This window comes from Bidens hawaiensis, unplaced genomic scaffold (genome assembly GCF_021521415.1).
Source record: "Bidens hawaiensis isolate Kalapana, Puna unplaced genomic scaffold, B.hawaiensis_p1.1 tig00009162_1, whole genome shotgun sequence".
NCBI classification, from domain to species: Eukaryota; Viridiplantae; Streptophyta; class Magnoliopsida; order Asterales; family Asteraceae; genus Bidens; species Bidens hawaiensis.
In genome coordinates this window covers 212,586-226,694 of record NW_027491676.1, presented here as the reverse complement: position 1 = coordinate 226,694, position 14,109 = coordinate 212,586, and the positions used below count along the sequence as shown (strand labels likewise).

The following is a 14,109-nucleotide window of genomic DNA, read 5'->3' as shown; positions in this document are numbered from 1 at the left end:
TGTTCATGCCTAGATCTTATTTTAGGTAACTATCTAACTAAATAATTCTATGTAAATCATATACGAAGTTACAAATATTTCAAGAAAACTAGATGGTTAAATTTAATTAGCAAGAAACTTGTTTTGCTTAAAGTATCTAAAAATGAAACTTGAGCTGCATTACAAGCTATGACCCCCTCTGCTAGCAAGAAACTATCATACATTTTTGTCAAGAAAAGCATCATATTGAATTGTAATCATGTATTGGTATTATTATTATTATGTTTTTTTTTACTTGAAACAAGTTGGGTTCATCTTTTTTGTGTTTTTAATACTTGGTAAATGATAAATAAAAATATAAATGAAAATTATAGTTAAGCATATATTTTAACAGAAAATATTTAACATTTTTTAGAAAGTAATTAAACTTATAACTTATTTGATCGTTTATTTTAATAAATTACTACTACAAAAGTGATCCTATAAAAAAGGTAACTTAGAAAAACTAGTAATAAAAACACATATCCTCTAAAACTTGTTTAACAGTTTACATGACCCTTAACTTACATATGCAATAAAAACAGAAACTCTCTAAACTACTTAAATTTTTTAAAATTTAAACTAGTTTTGTTAACACAACAACTACATATATGTTTCTACATCATGAAATTTTCTAACTTAAATACTACACACACATCAAAAATAAACTAAGTACGAAAAACATTTACATAAATACACAAAAGGATACAACTCACTAGGAGGCTGTAAAGCCAGAAAGAGTGACAGAACTATATTTAGAATAAAGGCAGATAAAGCTGATTTGGATGAGGTGATCAAACCCCTTTACATACAAGCAATGCATGCCCTCAACTGCACAACGAGTCCACCCCTGAAATGCACCGCACCGCCACTTGCCTCTGCAGTCACCGCCCGCCCCACAAGTCCACCACTGGTCCATATCTGCTACTCACTATCACTCCGGCTCCTCCACTAACTTGTAAGTTCTGTTCCCTTATGCATGAAACTTTGTTTGTAATGGAACAAATCTTACTTAGTGTATGCACACCTACCGATGTTGTGAAATGCAAAGATAGAAAACACCACGGTTTGTATAAATTAGTAATTTTCCGAAGAAACTTCACAATATGTTTTATTATTTTTCCATTCAGATTAAAAAAAAAAACTAAACAAATCAACCGTTTTCTTTTTGTAAAAGTGAGTGCTCTTTTTTTTTTGCATTTTAATGATATAAACAATCCCTTGCAATGATGAATAAGGTTTGATTAAATCAAACAACCAGACACTTGTTTTTTTTCAATTTTGAATCTTCTTTACTCGATCGTTAGCTAAATCCTTATAATATTTTCCAACAAATCAAAGAAGAAGAAAAATTTAAAATGTGTTAGATGCAATGTTGATGGGGCATGTCAGAACCTTTGGCTGCTACTCGTTTTATCACAAAAGGTCAGAAGTCGTATTTTGATTATAACAGTTATGTACATGTATACCCAACTCAAAATTTTGTTTAGTTTCTTTATATATGTAGAGATTTCATTTTGTTGTTTATCAAAATGAAATCTATATACACACAAAGAAACTAAACAAAATAATGAGTCGGGTATTCGTGATCATAAATGTTATAATCAAAGTACAACTTCTCACCTTTTGTGATATCACCAGTAGCAGCCAAGAGCGTCTGGCATGCTCCATCAGCATTGCATCTAACACATTTTAGATTCTTTTCTTCTTTGATTTGCTGCAAAGTCTTATAATGATATATATATAACGGTGTATATATCTAAGAAAGAAGGTTCAAATTTAAAAAAACATAGTTACTGGCAATTTGAATCAGTCAAACTACATTCATCATTGCAAGGGCTAATTTTATCATTTAAATGCTAAAAAGAGTAGTAAAGTTTACAAGAACGATTGATTTTATTTAGTTCTTTTTCCTAATCTAAATTGGAAAATAACCAAACGTGCTTGAGAAGATTCTTAGAAAAATCATGGATTCAGACAAACCGTTGTGTTTTGTAATTTACATTTTACCAACATCGATATGCATACACTAAGCGAGAATTGGTTCATTAGAATCAAAGTTTCATGCAAAAGGGAATAGAAACTTACAATTAGTGGAGGAGTGGCAGTGAGCAGCAGTGACGGGCCAATGGTGGATTTGTAGGGTGGACAGTGACTGCATAGGCGAGTGATGGTGTCGTGTGGTTATGTGGTTGACTGGCTGTATAGCGGAGAAGCAGGCACCCGGCATTGTCTAAATTAGTAACCATCTCCTTTTTAATGATGTGTCTTTTTTGGGAGAGGGGGGGGGGGTGGTTGAATATTATGAGGCAACAATGATCCTCTTGTTCTCTCTAACTGCAATTGATCACGTCTAGTACAACGGTATTTAAAGATGACAAAATAGCTGAAATTGTTTAATGGTATTTAATTCAGATGTCAATTTAGATTTGAATTTTATTCATGAAAATGTCATATCCGAATGTTGGTAGCCAACGGCTATATTTTTTGAACATTATTTAAAATTTAAATTGTTCAAACGTCACAGTGTAGCCAGGCAACGGCTTTTTTCTACAATACGATTTGAAATTAATTATCATAAAGTCACTATCGAAAAAAGATATCCAATGACTATATTTCTCAATTGGAGTTAAAAAAATTAATTTCGAAAATGTTATAGTCAAACATTTGTTTTTAAAAATAGATTTAAGACTTTAGTGATCATATCATCGAATTCAAACATCGGTAGCCAACGACTATTTTTCTTTCAAAGTAATTTGAAAATATAATCATCATATAAAAGGCCAATTTTTAACATCAAGATTTGATAATTTAAACACTAGCGTCACAGTAGTCAATCACTGATACCAACGACTATTTTTTATAAGGTTTGAAAGTTTGATCATTATAACGTTACAGTTAGCCAACGACTATATTGCTACATTGAGTCTCATGATGGTTTAAGCAGGCTTGCAAATGTTATTTTGCATTTTAAGTTAATTTTCAGTGTCAAATGATATATCATGGGAGATCTCTTATAATCTATTTTGCTTTAAGCAATAAGTGGTTTTGCTATTTTTTAGCGTGAGATGTATGCATTGAACTTAACCAAGAAATTTGCAGCAATCTGAAGTTACCAAACAGTCCCAAGTTCTATATTTTGTTTGTGTTTGTGGTTCCTGATACAGGGCAAGTATATGCTTTTGTTTCTTTGCCAAGAATAATGTCTTTCATCCTTTTAGGTTACAGAATTGGATAGATCGGCTTAGGGGATATAACAGAGACCCATTAGTGGCATTTTGAGATAACAAACCACAATAAGTTTCATACATTGATCATCAATAAACAATTATTATATGTAAAAGAGACAAGTGATTAAACATAACCAACATCTTAAGGGCAATAAAACAACTTCATTTAAAAATCAAAGTTCTAAACCAAATGTTGTGGTTCAAATTTGTAATTAACATAAAGTATTATTTCAGGTGCTTTATGCAACATTTGTAAGTTGGGGGTCTTGATGTAAATATTTGGCGGTTATAAGTTAGTTATATAACTATCAGGTAGTTATATAACCCCCAAGGGTGGTTAATTAACAGCCATGAGAAAAACTATAAATAGATGCTTGATGTAAACATTTATATTGTGTCTTGTTCGATCAATAAAGTTTGTGTTTTGGGTTTCATCACTTATTCTTCTTCTTGTTATCTTCTTGATTGTTGGTTGAATCGTGATCTTCTAGGTCCTACATTGGTAACAGAGCCACATGGTTTTCTAATCAATATGAAGTTTCCCATGGTGTGAAGTCCGGTGGTGTTGAGAGATCGGCGTGGCCAAGGTTTGGCGGTAGGCCGAGGGGTGTTCAACCACTGTTGATGGTTACAATGATTCCTTCAAGAGTGAACGGGGTATGACAATGGATGAGATCGCGAGGAAGGGAAAGGGTGTTGCCTATGACATGGGTGAGAAGTCACTAGGGTTCAAGAGAAAAGTTCGGTTACCGGAAAGTTAAGTTTGGGAAATATTAAGAAAGTTCAAAAGCTCAACATCATTGTATTCAATCTTCAATCAAGAATTTGTGGTGGTTACTAGGATTCATGGAAAGAGGAACCAAAATCGAGTGGCGATATCAGAAATGGTTTGCTGTGAGTTTCGAACATCAAATGAGTTTTTGGTGTTTGGGAGAAACGAGTTTATAAAAGAAGAAGAGGATGGCTGCGATTTATGGATTCAAGCATAGTCACATAGATTGTGGTTCGCTTCGGTACGGGAACGCAATTCAATGGTGCAGACGTATTCGGTTTGTAGGGTGTAGGTTCATTTTGGTCCGAACCCATACGCTCGAGTACGATGTACCATAGACTTCGGTTTGATTTTCTGAATTTTAAACAAAATTACCAAGTTTAAATTACCATAACATAATATAAACATGAATTGTAAAATATAAATTGCCCAAATTAACTTAATCTCTTTGGATTTTGGAAACCCAGTAATTATTGGAAATGGGAATTGAGTAGTTTCCTAATTTGCAGCCCAAAATTATTGAATCGATAAAATTAATCGGCAATATTGATGGCTAGACTGTTGGGTCAATTGTTGTTTGGCCAAGTGTAAGGCCCAACCCAAGATTTAGGTTTTATTATATTTGGTAATGTCTTGGCTAACAAGTTAGGGTTAGTCTATATAAACCAAGTTATGGTTAGACATTAGAGAGAGGTGAGTTTGGTGTAACCGAGTTAGGGTTCATCAAGAGTCAAACCGAGTTAGGGTTTGAGGGTTTGTAATCAGTTTTTTGAGCTATATTTTCTGATTAATATAAACGAGAGTTATTCGTTTAATTCGTGTGTTCTATTATCGATCCGGGACTTGACAGACAACTGAAATGATTTCTCCATTGATTTAGCTAGAACGATGAACCAATCAGTTGAAATCATTTTCACCATCGATTTGGAACGACAAACTGGTCTGAACAAGTCATGATTTCATGGCGTTTTGGATCGCTTGCGATTTTGTTTGGTAACAAAACGTTCCAATACGAAATACGCGGCTTGTTGGGCGATTTCGGTGACTATGGTTTCAAGTCTCAACGAGTCGGGGTTCAACTTGCGGTGGCGGCTGTGGTCTTTTTCGGCATAAGAAAAAAGCAGTGGCTTTATGGTTCCTTTTGACAACGGAGGTGAGTAAAACACAAATCAGAAACCATATTAGAGTAGGCAATTGATCAAATCTGTGACGGCCAGAAAGTCTAGTGGTACCGGTATGCAACGGCACTAGTTTATAAGAAATTTGTGTTTGGATTATGGTTTGGGAAATAGACCGTCACTTATGGTGGTTGGAAACTCAATGTTTTTTCCTAATCATGCAGATGGCGTCCAAAGGGTTGTTTTGAATCCAAAGGTATTGGGAACACAAGAATTTAATGGTTTGGGGTGACTTAGTGGCGTTCGGTTGTTAATCAATGGTGGGTAGTATTTCTATATGCAATCTAAACAGGGTAACCGAAGTTAAAAATAAGGCTAAAAGGAATCCGATAAGAAAGCGTTTTTGTCGAGGGTTGCACATGGCATTTGCAAGGAAAACGATAAGTGATTTAAAGGAAGGAAGGCAATTTACAAAAACCATTAGGATGCAAGAAAATACATGACAAGACAGATCAAGACCAAGTGAAGAAGACTCAAACTTTGATCAACAGTTAAGGGGCGTGAATGTTGGCCTTAATTGTCTGATCAAGTTTGATACAAATGTTGTGATTCAGTTTTGTAATTAGTATAAAGTAGAGTTTGGGGTGCTTTATGCAACATTTGTAAGTTAGGGGTCTTTATGTAAATATTAGCCAATTATGGGCGGTTTTAAGTTAGTTATATAACTAGGTAGTTATATAACCGCAAAGGTAGTTATATAACCGCCAGAGATGGTTAATTAAATTCCATGAGGCAAACTATAAATAGATGGTCGATATAAACATCTGTATCGTGTCTTGTTTGATCAATAAAGTTTGTGTTTCGGGTTTCATCTCTTGTTATTCTTCTTCTTGTTATGTTCTTGATTGTTGGTTGAATCAATGGATGAGTCATGATCTACTGAGTTAATCAATCACTTCACTTCCCGAGTGTTTTATAAATAAAGACAATGATTTGGTTAAGGCTTTGAACCTTCGCCAAACCAAAAACATGTGCTTGGAACCAAGTAACATTTATTTAAATTTGCAGGACAAATCTTGTTGCGTTATAGTCTCTAATCTTACCGTGATGGTAACAGTTATATCTAAGTAAAGGAGAATTAACATACCTTTGTATGCCATCTATAATCTAACTTAAAACATATTTTTATATAAGAAACTCTTTTATTATTATAATTTATGGTAAAATCAGAATAATGAGAAAAAATTAGATTCATATAACTCAACAACTAATTTCATAACTGAAATATTTTACATCTAAAACACCTGCGCAACATTCTCTAACCACTCATAAACTTCGTAATCCCCTTTGTACCCTCAGAAACCGCATGTTTGACCAACTCACCCTAAGCACAAGCCTCACATCAGTCTAAATCTCCCTCGACGTAACAGTCGGCTTGTTATTGTACCTAGCAAGCCTCCAACTCTCCCGCGCCAGCTTCTAAAAAATATCGTTAACAAACGAGTTCATTATGCCCATTGCTTTGCTCGAGATCTATATATACAAAAAAAAGGAAACGAAATAATGAGTTGGGTATTCATGCTCATAACTGTTATAGTTGTAGTATAGCCTCTCACCTTTTGAGATATCACCGGTTGCAGCCAAGAGCGTGTGACATGCTCCATCAACATTTCATCTAACACATTTTAGATTCTTCTTTTTCCTTTTTTTTGATTTGCTGCAACATCTTATAATGATTTAAATAATGGTGTATATATCCAAGAAAGAAGATTAAAAAAAAAGTGGCTGGTAATTAATTTGATTCAGTAAAACTACATTCATCGTTGTAAGGAGTTATTTTTATCATTTAAATGCTAAAAAGAGTAGTAAATTTTACAAGAATTGTTGATTTTATTTAGTTTTTTTTTTCTAATGTGAATTGGAAAATAACCCAGCGTCCTTGAAGATTCTTAAAAAAACCTTTGATTTAGACAAACCTTTGTGCTTTGTATATTTACATTTTAACACCATCGATATGCATACAGTAAGTGAGAACTGGTTCATCACAATCAAAGTTTCATGTAAAACAGGATAGAAACTTACAATTTTGTAACATCCCGAAAATTCTAGAATAATATTTAATAATAATAATAATGATAAAGGGGGTAACGGGCTTGGTGTGATGGAAGTAAAGATGGACCAAAAAGGAAAGATGAGACTTAGGTCCATGGGCTTAAGGGAGTATAAATACCCCTTAAACCCTAATCATTTCCATTTTTATCTCTACACCATAGTCTACACCTTGGAAAACACACACAAACATTATCCTATAACCCGAGCCAAGATCCGAAGACGAGAACCCGAGCTTGTTGGTGCTAGATCGTCGTGACGAACCAAAGCAACATCAAAGACCAGCTCGTGTTCGTAGTTCGACTCGTTTACTGTACGTTTATATCGAGAACTTGTTCGTTAAGGTTCGGATTTAGTCTAGAAATCATAGATTTGTGTTAGTAGGGTAAAAACGAATCCAACAAAGCTAAACTTACTGAAATTGATTACAGTTTGATAGGTTAATTTTTAGTATGAAGAAATCCGTATGTAGATGCAAAAATCGCACCCTTTAACTGTAAATGTTTGGCCGATTTGATGATTGGGGTTTGTAGGCGCTGGTCAGACGATTCCATTGATACCAAAATCATGACGTTTCGTTAAGAAACAAAGATTTAATTGCAAATCTAAGTTCTGTTGACTGTGGGTGTTCTTGACGATTTTGACTTTGACCCTTGAGTCAAAGTCTGGATAAGCACTGTTGATGATTCGTTAAGGTTAGGTGATTCGTTACGCGGTCATAACGAATGGGACTCATTCGTGTGACTTGATAACGAATCAGCCCTTAATTCGTTAAATGCCCATTTGTTCTGTCAAGGTAACAAATTAGCTACCAGTTCGTTATGTTCAAGTAACGAATCAGAAGAAGATAAGGTAACGAATCAGTTAGCGAATCAGACTCAATTAGTTATATTTGAGATAGCGAACTAGGCAATTCGTTATAGCGAATGAAGGAGGATTTTGTAATGAATTAGACTTTGAAATAATTACAGAAGTGGCCCCTGGACTTGTGAAAGAATGAGATAATTACATAATATCCCTTGGACTTTGATAATTTATGAAGTATTCCTTTAAAGGTTAATGAGTAACGATTAACTAACCGGGTAATGATTCAATGAAGTAAAACCGGCTTAGATGGGTAAGACTAATTAAGTAGCATTGAGAGTGGCTAGAGTAGTATTTAATATTTGCAATTATTAAACAGTTAGTCGCGCACAGCTCAAGGAGGAATAACCAATAGCAGAAGAAGTAACCGAGTTCAAGTGAGTTTCTAACCCCTTTTCCTTGTTATGTTTTCGGGGTTGTGTGCATACTCGACGTGAAGTGTGAATACACTTACCTTAAGTGGTAAGTGTATGCTATAGATGATATATATAAGTTAGCTATTATATAATGCTTGTCGGTGCGTGAACGATCTTCGGATATTGCACGTATCGTCAAGGAGAATGATTGCCAGGTGATTATAAGTGTGTGAATTTTATGGTGTGACTTGCTTATTATGTAAATGTTAAACTGATAGGAAGTGTGTTGTAGACAAGTAGAAGTAGAGTGTGATAGAAGCGGTAAGGGGTCTATTAAGGGTGTTAGTGGCATGACGATAGTACATGGTAAGGTAAGCCTATACGTTCCTTCGTTATTAAAGTGGCATAACGTGAGTGCGTGATAGGGTAAGCCTATACGTGCCTTCATTATTAAGTGGCATGACGATAGTACGTGGGAGGAAAAGCCTCTACGTGACTTCGTTAAATAAGTGGCATAACGTAAGTACGTGGGAGGGTAAGCCTCTATGTGCTTTCGTAAACAAGTGGCTAAGTAGTTAGGGGAAGTTAAGTGGTTAAGTGGTAAGGTGAGCAAGATAGATAGATGGCTAGGTGTCTTCGGACACGTATATAAATGCATGTAGTGGTTGTATGGTAAGTTGCTTGATTAACTAGAACTCACTCAGCGTAGCTGACTTTTAGTATGCACGCAGGTGAGCTGATTATAGAGTTAGCATGAGGACGGCACATGGCATGGATTGAACGGATGGCATCTGAAGATGGAAGAAACGATGTTTTAAATATGATGTTTTATGTTATGGTTTTAAAGGAAAGATTGAATGTTTTGTAATAAACGATTGATGTTTTATATTCCGCGCAAAGTTTTAATAAACTCTGATTTGTAGAACTGTGTTTATGAGTAAATCCGACGCTAAAGTAGCGCTACCGGGAACGGGGCCTTACAAATTTAGTGAGTAGCAGTAACAGGCCAATGGTGGACTCGTAGGATGGGCGATGACTGCAAAGGCAAGTGGAGGAGTAGGCGCTCGTCGTTGTGTAAATCGGTAACTATCACTTTTTCAATGATTGTGTTTAGAGTGGTGGTGGTTGTGTGTGTGGGTTGGGGGGGGGGGGGGGCAGTAGTAGTATGAGGCAATGGTGAGTCTTGTTGTTCTAAATGCGATTGAACACATCTAGTACAACCGTATTTAAAGATGGCAAAATATCTGAAATAGTAAAATGGAATTTAATTTAGATGTCATTTGAATTTTATTCATAATAATGTTGTATCCAAAAGTTGGTAGCCAACGGCTATATTTTTTAAACTATTTGAAATTTTAATTGTCCTAACGTCATAGTGTAGCCAGCCAACGGCTTTTTTTCTACGATAGGATTTGAAATTAATTATCAAAAAGTCGCTGTCGAAGAACGATATCCAACGGCTATATTTCTTGGTTGGGTTCAGAAAAATTAATTTCATAATGTTATGGTCAAACATTGGAAGCCAACGGCTATTTTTTAAAATTAGATTTAAAACGTTAATCTTCATATCGTCAAATTCAAACATTGGTAGCCAACGTCTATTTTTCTTTCAAAGTGAATTGAAAATTTAATTATCCTCACAAACGGCTAATTTTAACATCATGATTTGAAAGCTTAAACACAGTCAAACACTGATACCAACGACTATCTTTTTACAAGATCTTGTTTAAGCAGGTTTGAATGCTTGATGATTTTTGCTGCAAATTTTATTTTGCATCTTAAGTTACTTTTTAGTGCCAAATAATATATCTTGGGAGATGTTTTAAATCTGTTTTTGCTTTAAGCGATAAGTGGTTTTGCTATTCCCTAGTAATCTATTTGCATTGAACTTAACAAAGAAATTTGCAGCCTTCTGAAGTTACCAAACAATCTCAAGTTCTATATTTTGTTGTTTTTTGGTTGCTGATTTGAGGAAAATATACGCTTTTGGTTCTTTGCCAAGAATAATGTGTTTCGGCCTTTTAGGTTAAAGAACTGGACAGATCGATTTAGGGAATATTACAGAGGCCAATTAGTGGCATCTTGAGAATTTGAGAGAACAAACCGCAATAAGTTTCATACATTGATCATCAATAAACAATTATTAGATGTAAAAGAGATTAGTGATTAAACATAAACGAAATCTTAGAGGCAATCCTGTTTTTTCTGTCCAACGATCGATCTGGGATCCCCTCAAACAACTAAGTCTGCTGCCTCTTCAGTTCTCAGTCACAACTTGTGAAACATTACTCTTTCGACATAGTTAGCAATCACTCCACTGTCCTAGTGTTTTATAAATAAAGACAGTGATTTGGTTAAGGTTTTGAACCTTGAACAAACCAAAAACATGTGCTTGGAACCAAGTAACATTTATTTAAATTTGCAGGACAACTCTTGTTGCGTTATAGTCTCTAATCTCACCGCGATTGTAATGGTTATATATGAGTAAAAGAGAATTAACAGACCTTTGTATGCTATCTGTGGATTCAAAAATAAAAGATATACACTATACACTATACAGAAGGATAGATTAATAGCAAAACTTAGTAATAGTTGTTGCATTCCCTCATCTGCTTGGTCGAGCCTTCGGATTCAAGGATAAAAAAAAACTGTTTGGCTTCTCGGTAGTAGGGGGTGTTTGGCTTGGTTGATTGAAATGCTGTTGTTCAAAAAAAAAAGTAACAAAAGTTATCGAGATGTCACCTCCATAGTTTGCAGTTACATACCTTTTAATTATTTTGGTATAGCTTTCAACTTTTAATTTTTTATCCAAATATTATATGTTATTATTATTTAATTTAAATAATAACTTTTTAAATAATTTTTTATGTCCATTACAATTTATTCTAATTTAATTAACTTTTTAAAGCCAAACACTGTTGTTCATTTACTTTTAATTGGTTTTAGCTCAGCAGTGAACAATTACACGAATAGAATAATTTTCTCTTAACGAATGAATTAAGAACAACAAAACCATGTTTCATCATTTTAACCCTATAATTTAAACAAACAAACCACATTATGTGTTCATGTTTGTTTCGTTTACAAGTCTAACTAAGTTTACACACGAACCAGGCGGTACTAACCAGTTAACAAATACCAACTAGTTCAATAAATAGGTTCCGATTAAAGGTGAGCAAATTAACTGCCATTACCGTTAGCCAAACCATAACCAACCAGAGTCGGTTTAATGTTTTTTTGAAAACCGCCAAAACAGGTCAGTTTTGGTTAAAGATAATTCTAAACCCACTATAACCGAACCGCTTCATTTATTTAACTTTGAAGTGAGAAATAGGGGTTTGAAACTTTTGTATTAATAATATGGATTATATAGTTTTTTTGGTTTGTTCAACCTTTATCAGATTAAATCATGAAAGTTACCAAAATTTCTGTTATAGTATGTCAAATGATCATTCAGAATTAATTTCCAAATTTTGTTTGTAATACTCTCTAGTTTGTCATGTTGAAGGGCATGTTATAAATAGATATCCAAGTGATACAATGAGTATAATTTTGGAAGTTTTAAGTGTGAATGAAGGAAGTGGTAATGGTTTGTCCCACATCGGTTTGGGAATAAAATGATGAATGGTTTATAAGGTGGAATCCTTACACCCATTTGAATTCTTTGTGACAAGTTTTACCACAAGTTCTACGCGTGCGCAGGGGGGGGGGGGTGCATATTTGGGTTTCTAGACTAGAAATTCATCGAACTCGTGCGTAGTCAATATAATTAATAATCATTAAGAGAATGATTATGATTTGCAGTTTTATAATCTGCACTAATGGCCATTATTTGATATTATTATTATTTAATGGTCATTAACAAATATTGGTTGCTTAGTGTAATTGTATGGCTATATAAACAAGATCAGTCTTCATTTGTAGACACACCAAAATTCACAACACACTTCATCTTCTTCCTATTGCAGCAACGTTATTATTTCCAACTTCGTTTCAGGCAAGTGTGCGAGTCCAGCAGAGCACCGATTCTGTTTAGAACCGGAGCCTGGGAATAGACCGAGAATCTGTTTAAGGGAATTGTGTTAAACACAAGCCCGATTACTGTGTTGATTGTTTCGTTTATTTTAGTTTGATTTTCTGGAATTTATAATACAAGTTTTCCAACAAACTTAAACAGATTACTTATTATTCTTGTATTTTTCATTTCAGAATGGAATCCCAACCCATGAGCGCTGCTGTTTCTGCCATCGTGACTACCGCTGTTGCTGTCACAACCGGTTTGGTTGCTCCGCTGCCTAGTGTAGTCACGTCTCATGCTGAGAAACCGGAGAAGTTCACCGGTGTGAATTTCAAACAGTAGCAACAAAAGATGTTCTTTTATTTGACCACTTTAAACCTCGTGAGGTTCTTGACTGAAACCGTTCCTCATGTTGATGAAGGGGCAACAGATGCGCTGTCGGTGAGCACGGTTCAGGCTTGGAATCATTCGGATTTTTTGTGCCGGAATTATGTCTTGAATGGCATGGTTGATGCGCTTTATAATGTGTATTGTAAGGCCAAGACTGCCAAAGAATTATGGGAGTCGTTGGATCAAAAATACAAAACCGAAGATGCCGGTACTAAGAAATTCGTGGTGGCAAAGTTCCTGGACTTTAAAATGATAGACTCAAAAACTGTTATGAGTCAAGTCCAAGATTTACAAGTTATTCTTCATGATATTCATGCGGAAGGGATGTCTCTTAGTGAGACATTCCAAGTTGCTTGTATTATTGAAAAGCTACCACCAAGTTGGGTCGATTTCAAGAACTATCTCAAGCATAAGCGAAAGGAGATGACCATTGAAGATCTTGTTGTTCGTCTTCGTATTAAAGAAGATAATAAAATTTCTCTTAAAAGAATTGACGGTCCCGGAACAACAAAGGTCAATGTTGTTGAACATGGCCAATCTTCAAAAGGTAAAAATGGTGGAAAGAAAAATCATGGGAAAAGCTTCAACCTTGGTCCTAAGGGGGGAGTTGAGAAGAAAAAGAAGTTCCAAGGAACTTGTTATAATTGTGGGAAGCAAGGCCATAGGGCCAATGAATGCAAGCTTCCAAAGAAAGAAAATGCTCGACAAGTTAACATGGTTCGTGAGGTTGAGAACCTTGTTGCGGTGGCCACGAACCTCTCGATTATGGTCACCGAAGTTAACTTGGTTGGGCAAAATAACAAAGATTGGTGGGTCGATACGGGGGCTACCCGTCATGTGTGCTTTGACAAAAGTCTCTTTAGCACTTTCAAAGAGGTGACTAATGGAGAAAAGGTGTTTATGGGAAACTCCGCTACGGCCGAAGACAAAGGTGAGGGGAATGTGGTTTTGAAGTTGACTTCGGGAAAGGAACTTACTTTGTCAAATGTGTTGTATGTTCCCGAAATTCGTAAGAATCTTGTGTCGGGGTGGCAGTTGAACAAGTTTGGGTTCAAAATGGTAATTGAATGTGATAAGGTCATGTTGACCAAAAATGGTGTGTATGTTGTTGGTAAGGGCTATGCCCTTAATGGTATGTTCAAGTTGAATGTAACAGTGTTTAACAATATGAATGAGAATGCTACTAGTTTTGCTTATATGCTTGAGTATTCTAATGTTTGGCATGGTAGACTAG

At 35.1% G+C, this 14,109-nt stretch overlaps 1 protein-coding gene across 1 annotated transcript; it reads left to right on the top strand.

The window, feature by feature from the left end:
• Nucleotides 1-12,836: 12,836 nt before the first annotated feature.
• LOC143531458 (uncharacterized) lies at nt 12,837-14,109 on the top strand. Its single transcript, XM_077026751.1, has 3 exons — nt 12,837-13,388; nt 13,752-14,007; nt 14,105-14,109. The coding sequence occupies exons 1-3, from the start codon at nt 12,837-12,839 to the stop codon at nt 14,107-14,109; spliced, it is 813 nt and encodes a 270-aa protein (XP_076882866.1).

What these genes read in the sequence shown, in the direction of transcription:
- LOC143531458 (XM_077026751.1), top strand. Translation starts at nt 12,837, where the DNA reads ATGTTCTTTTATTTGACCACTTTAAACCTCGTGAGGTTCTTGACTGAA. An exon ending in ACGGTCCCGGAACAACAAAG is followed by an intron (nt 13,389 to 13,751) that starts GTCAATGTTGTT and finishes ACTTTCAAAGAG; the next exon opens with GTGACTAATGGAGAAAAGGT.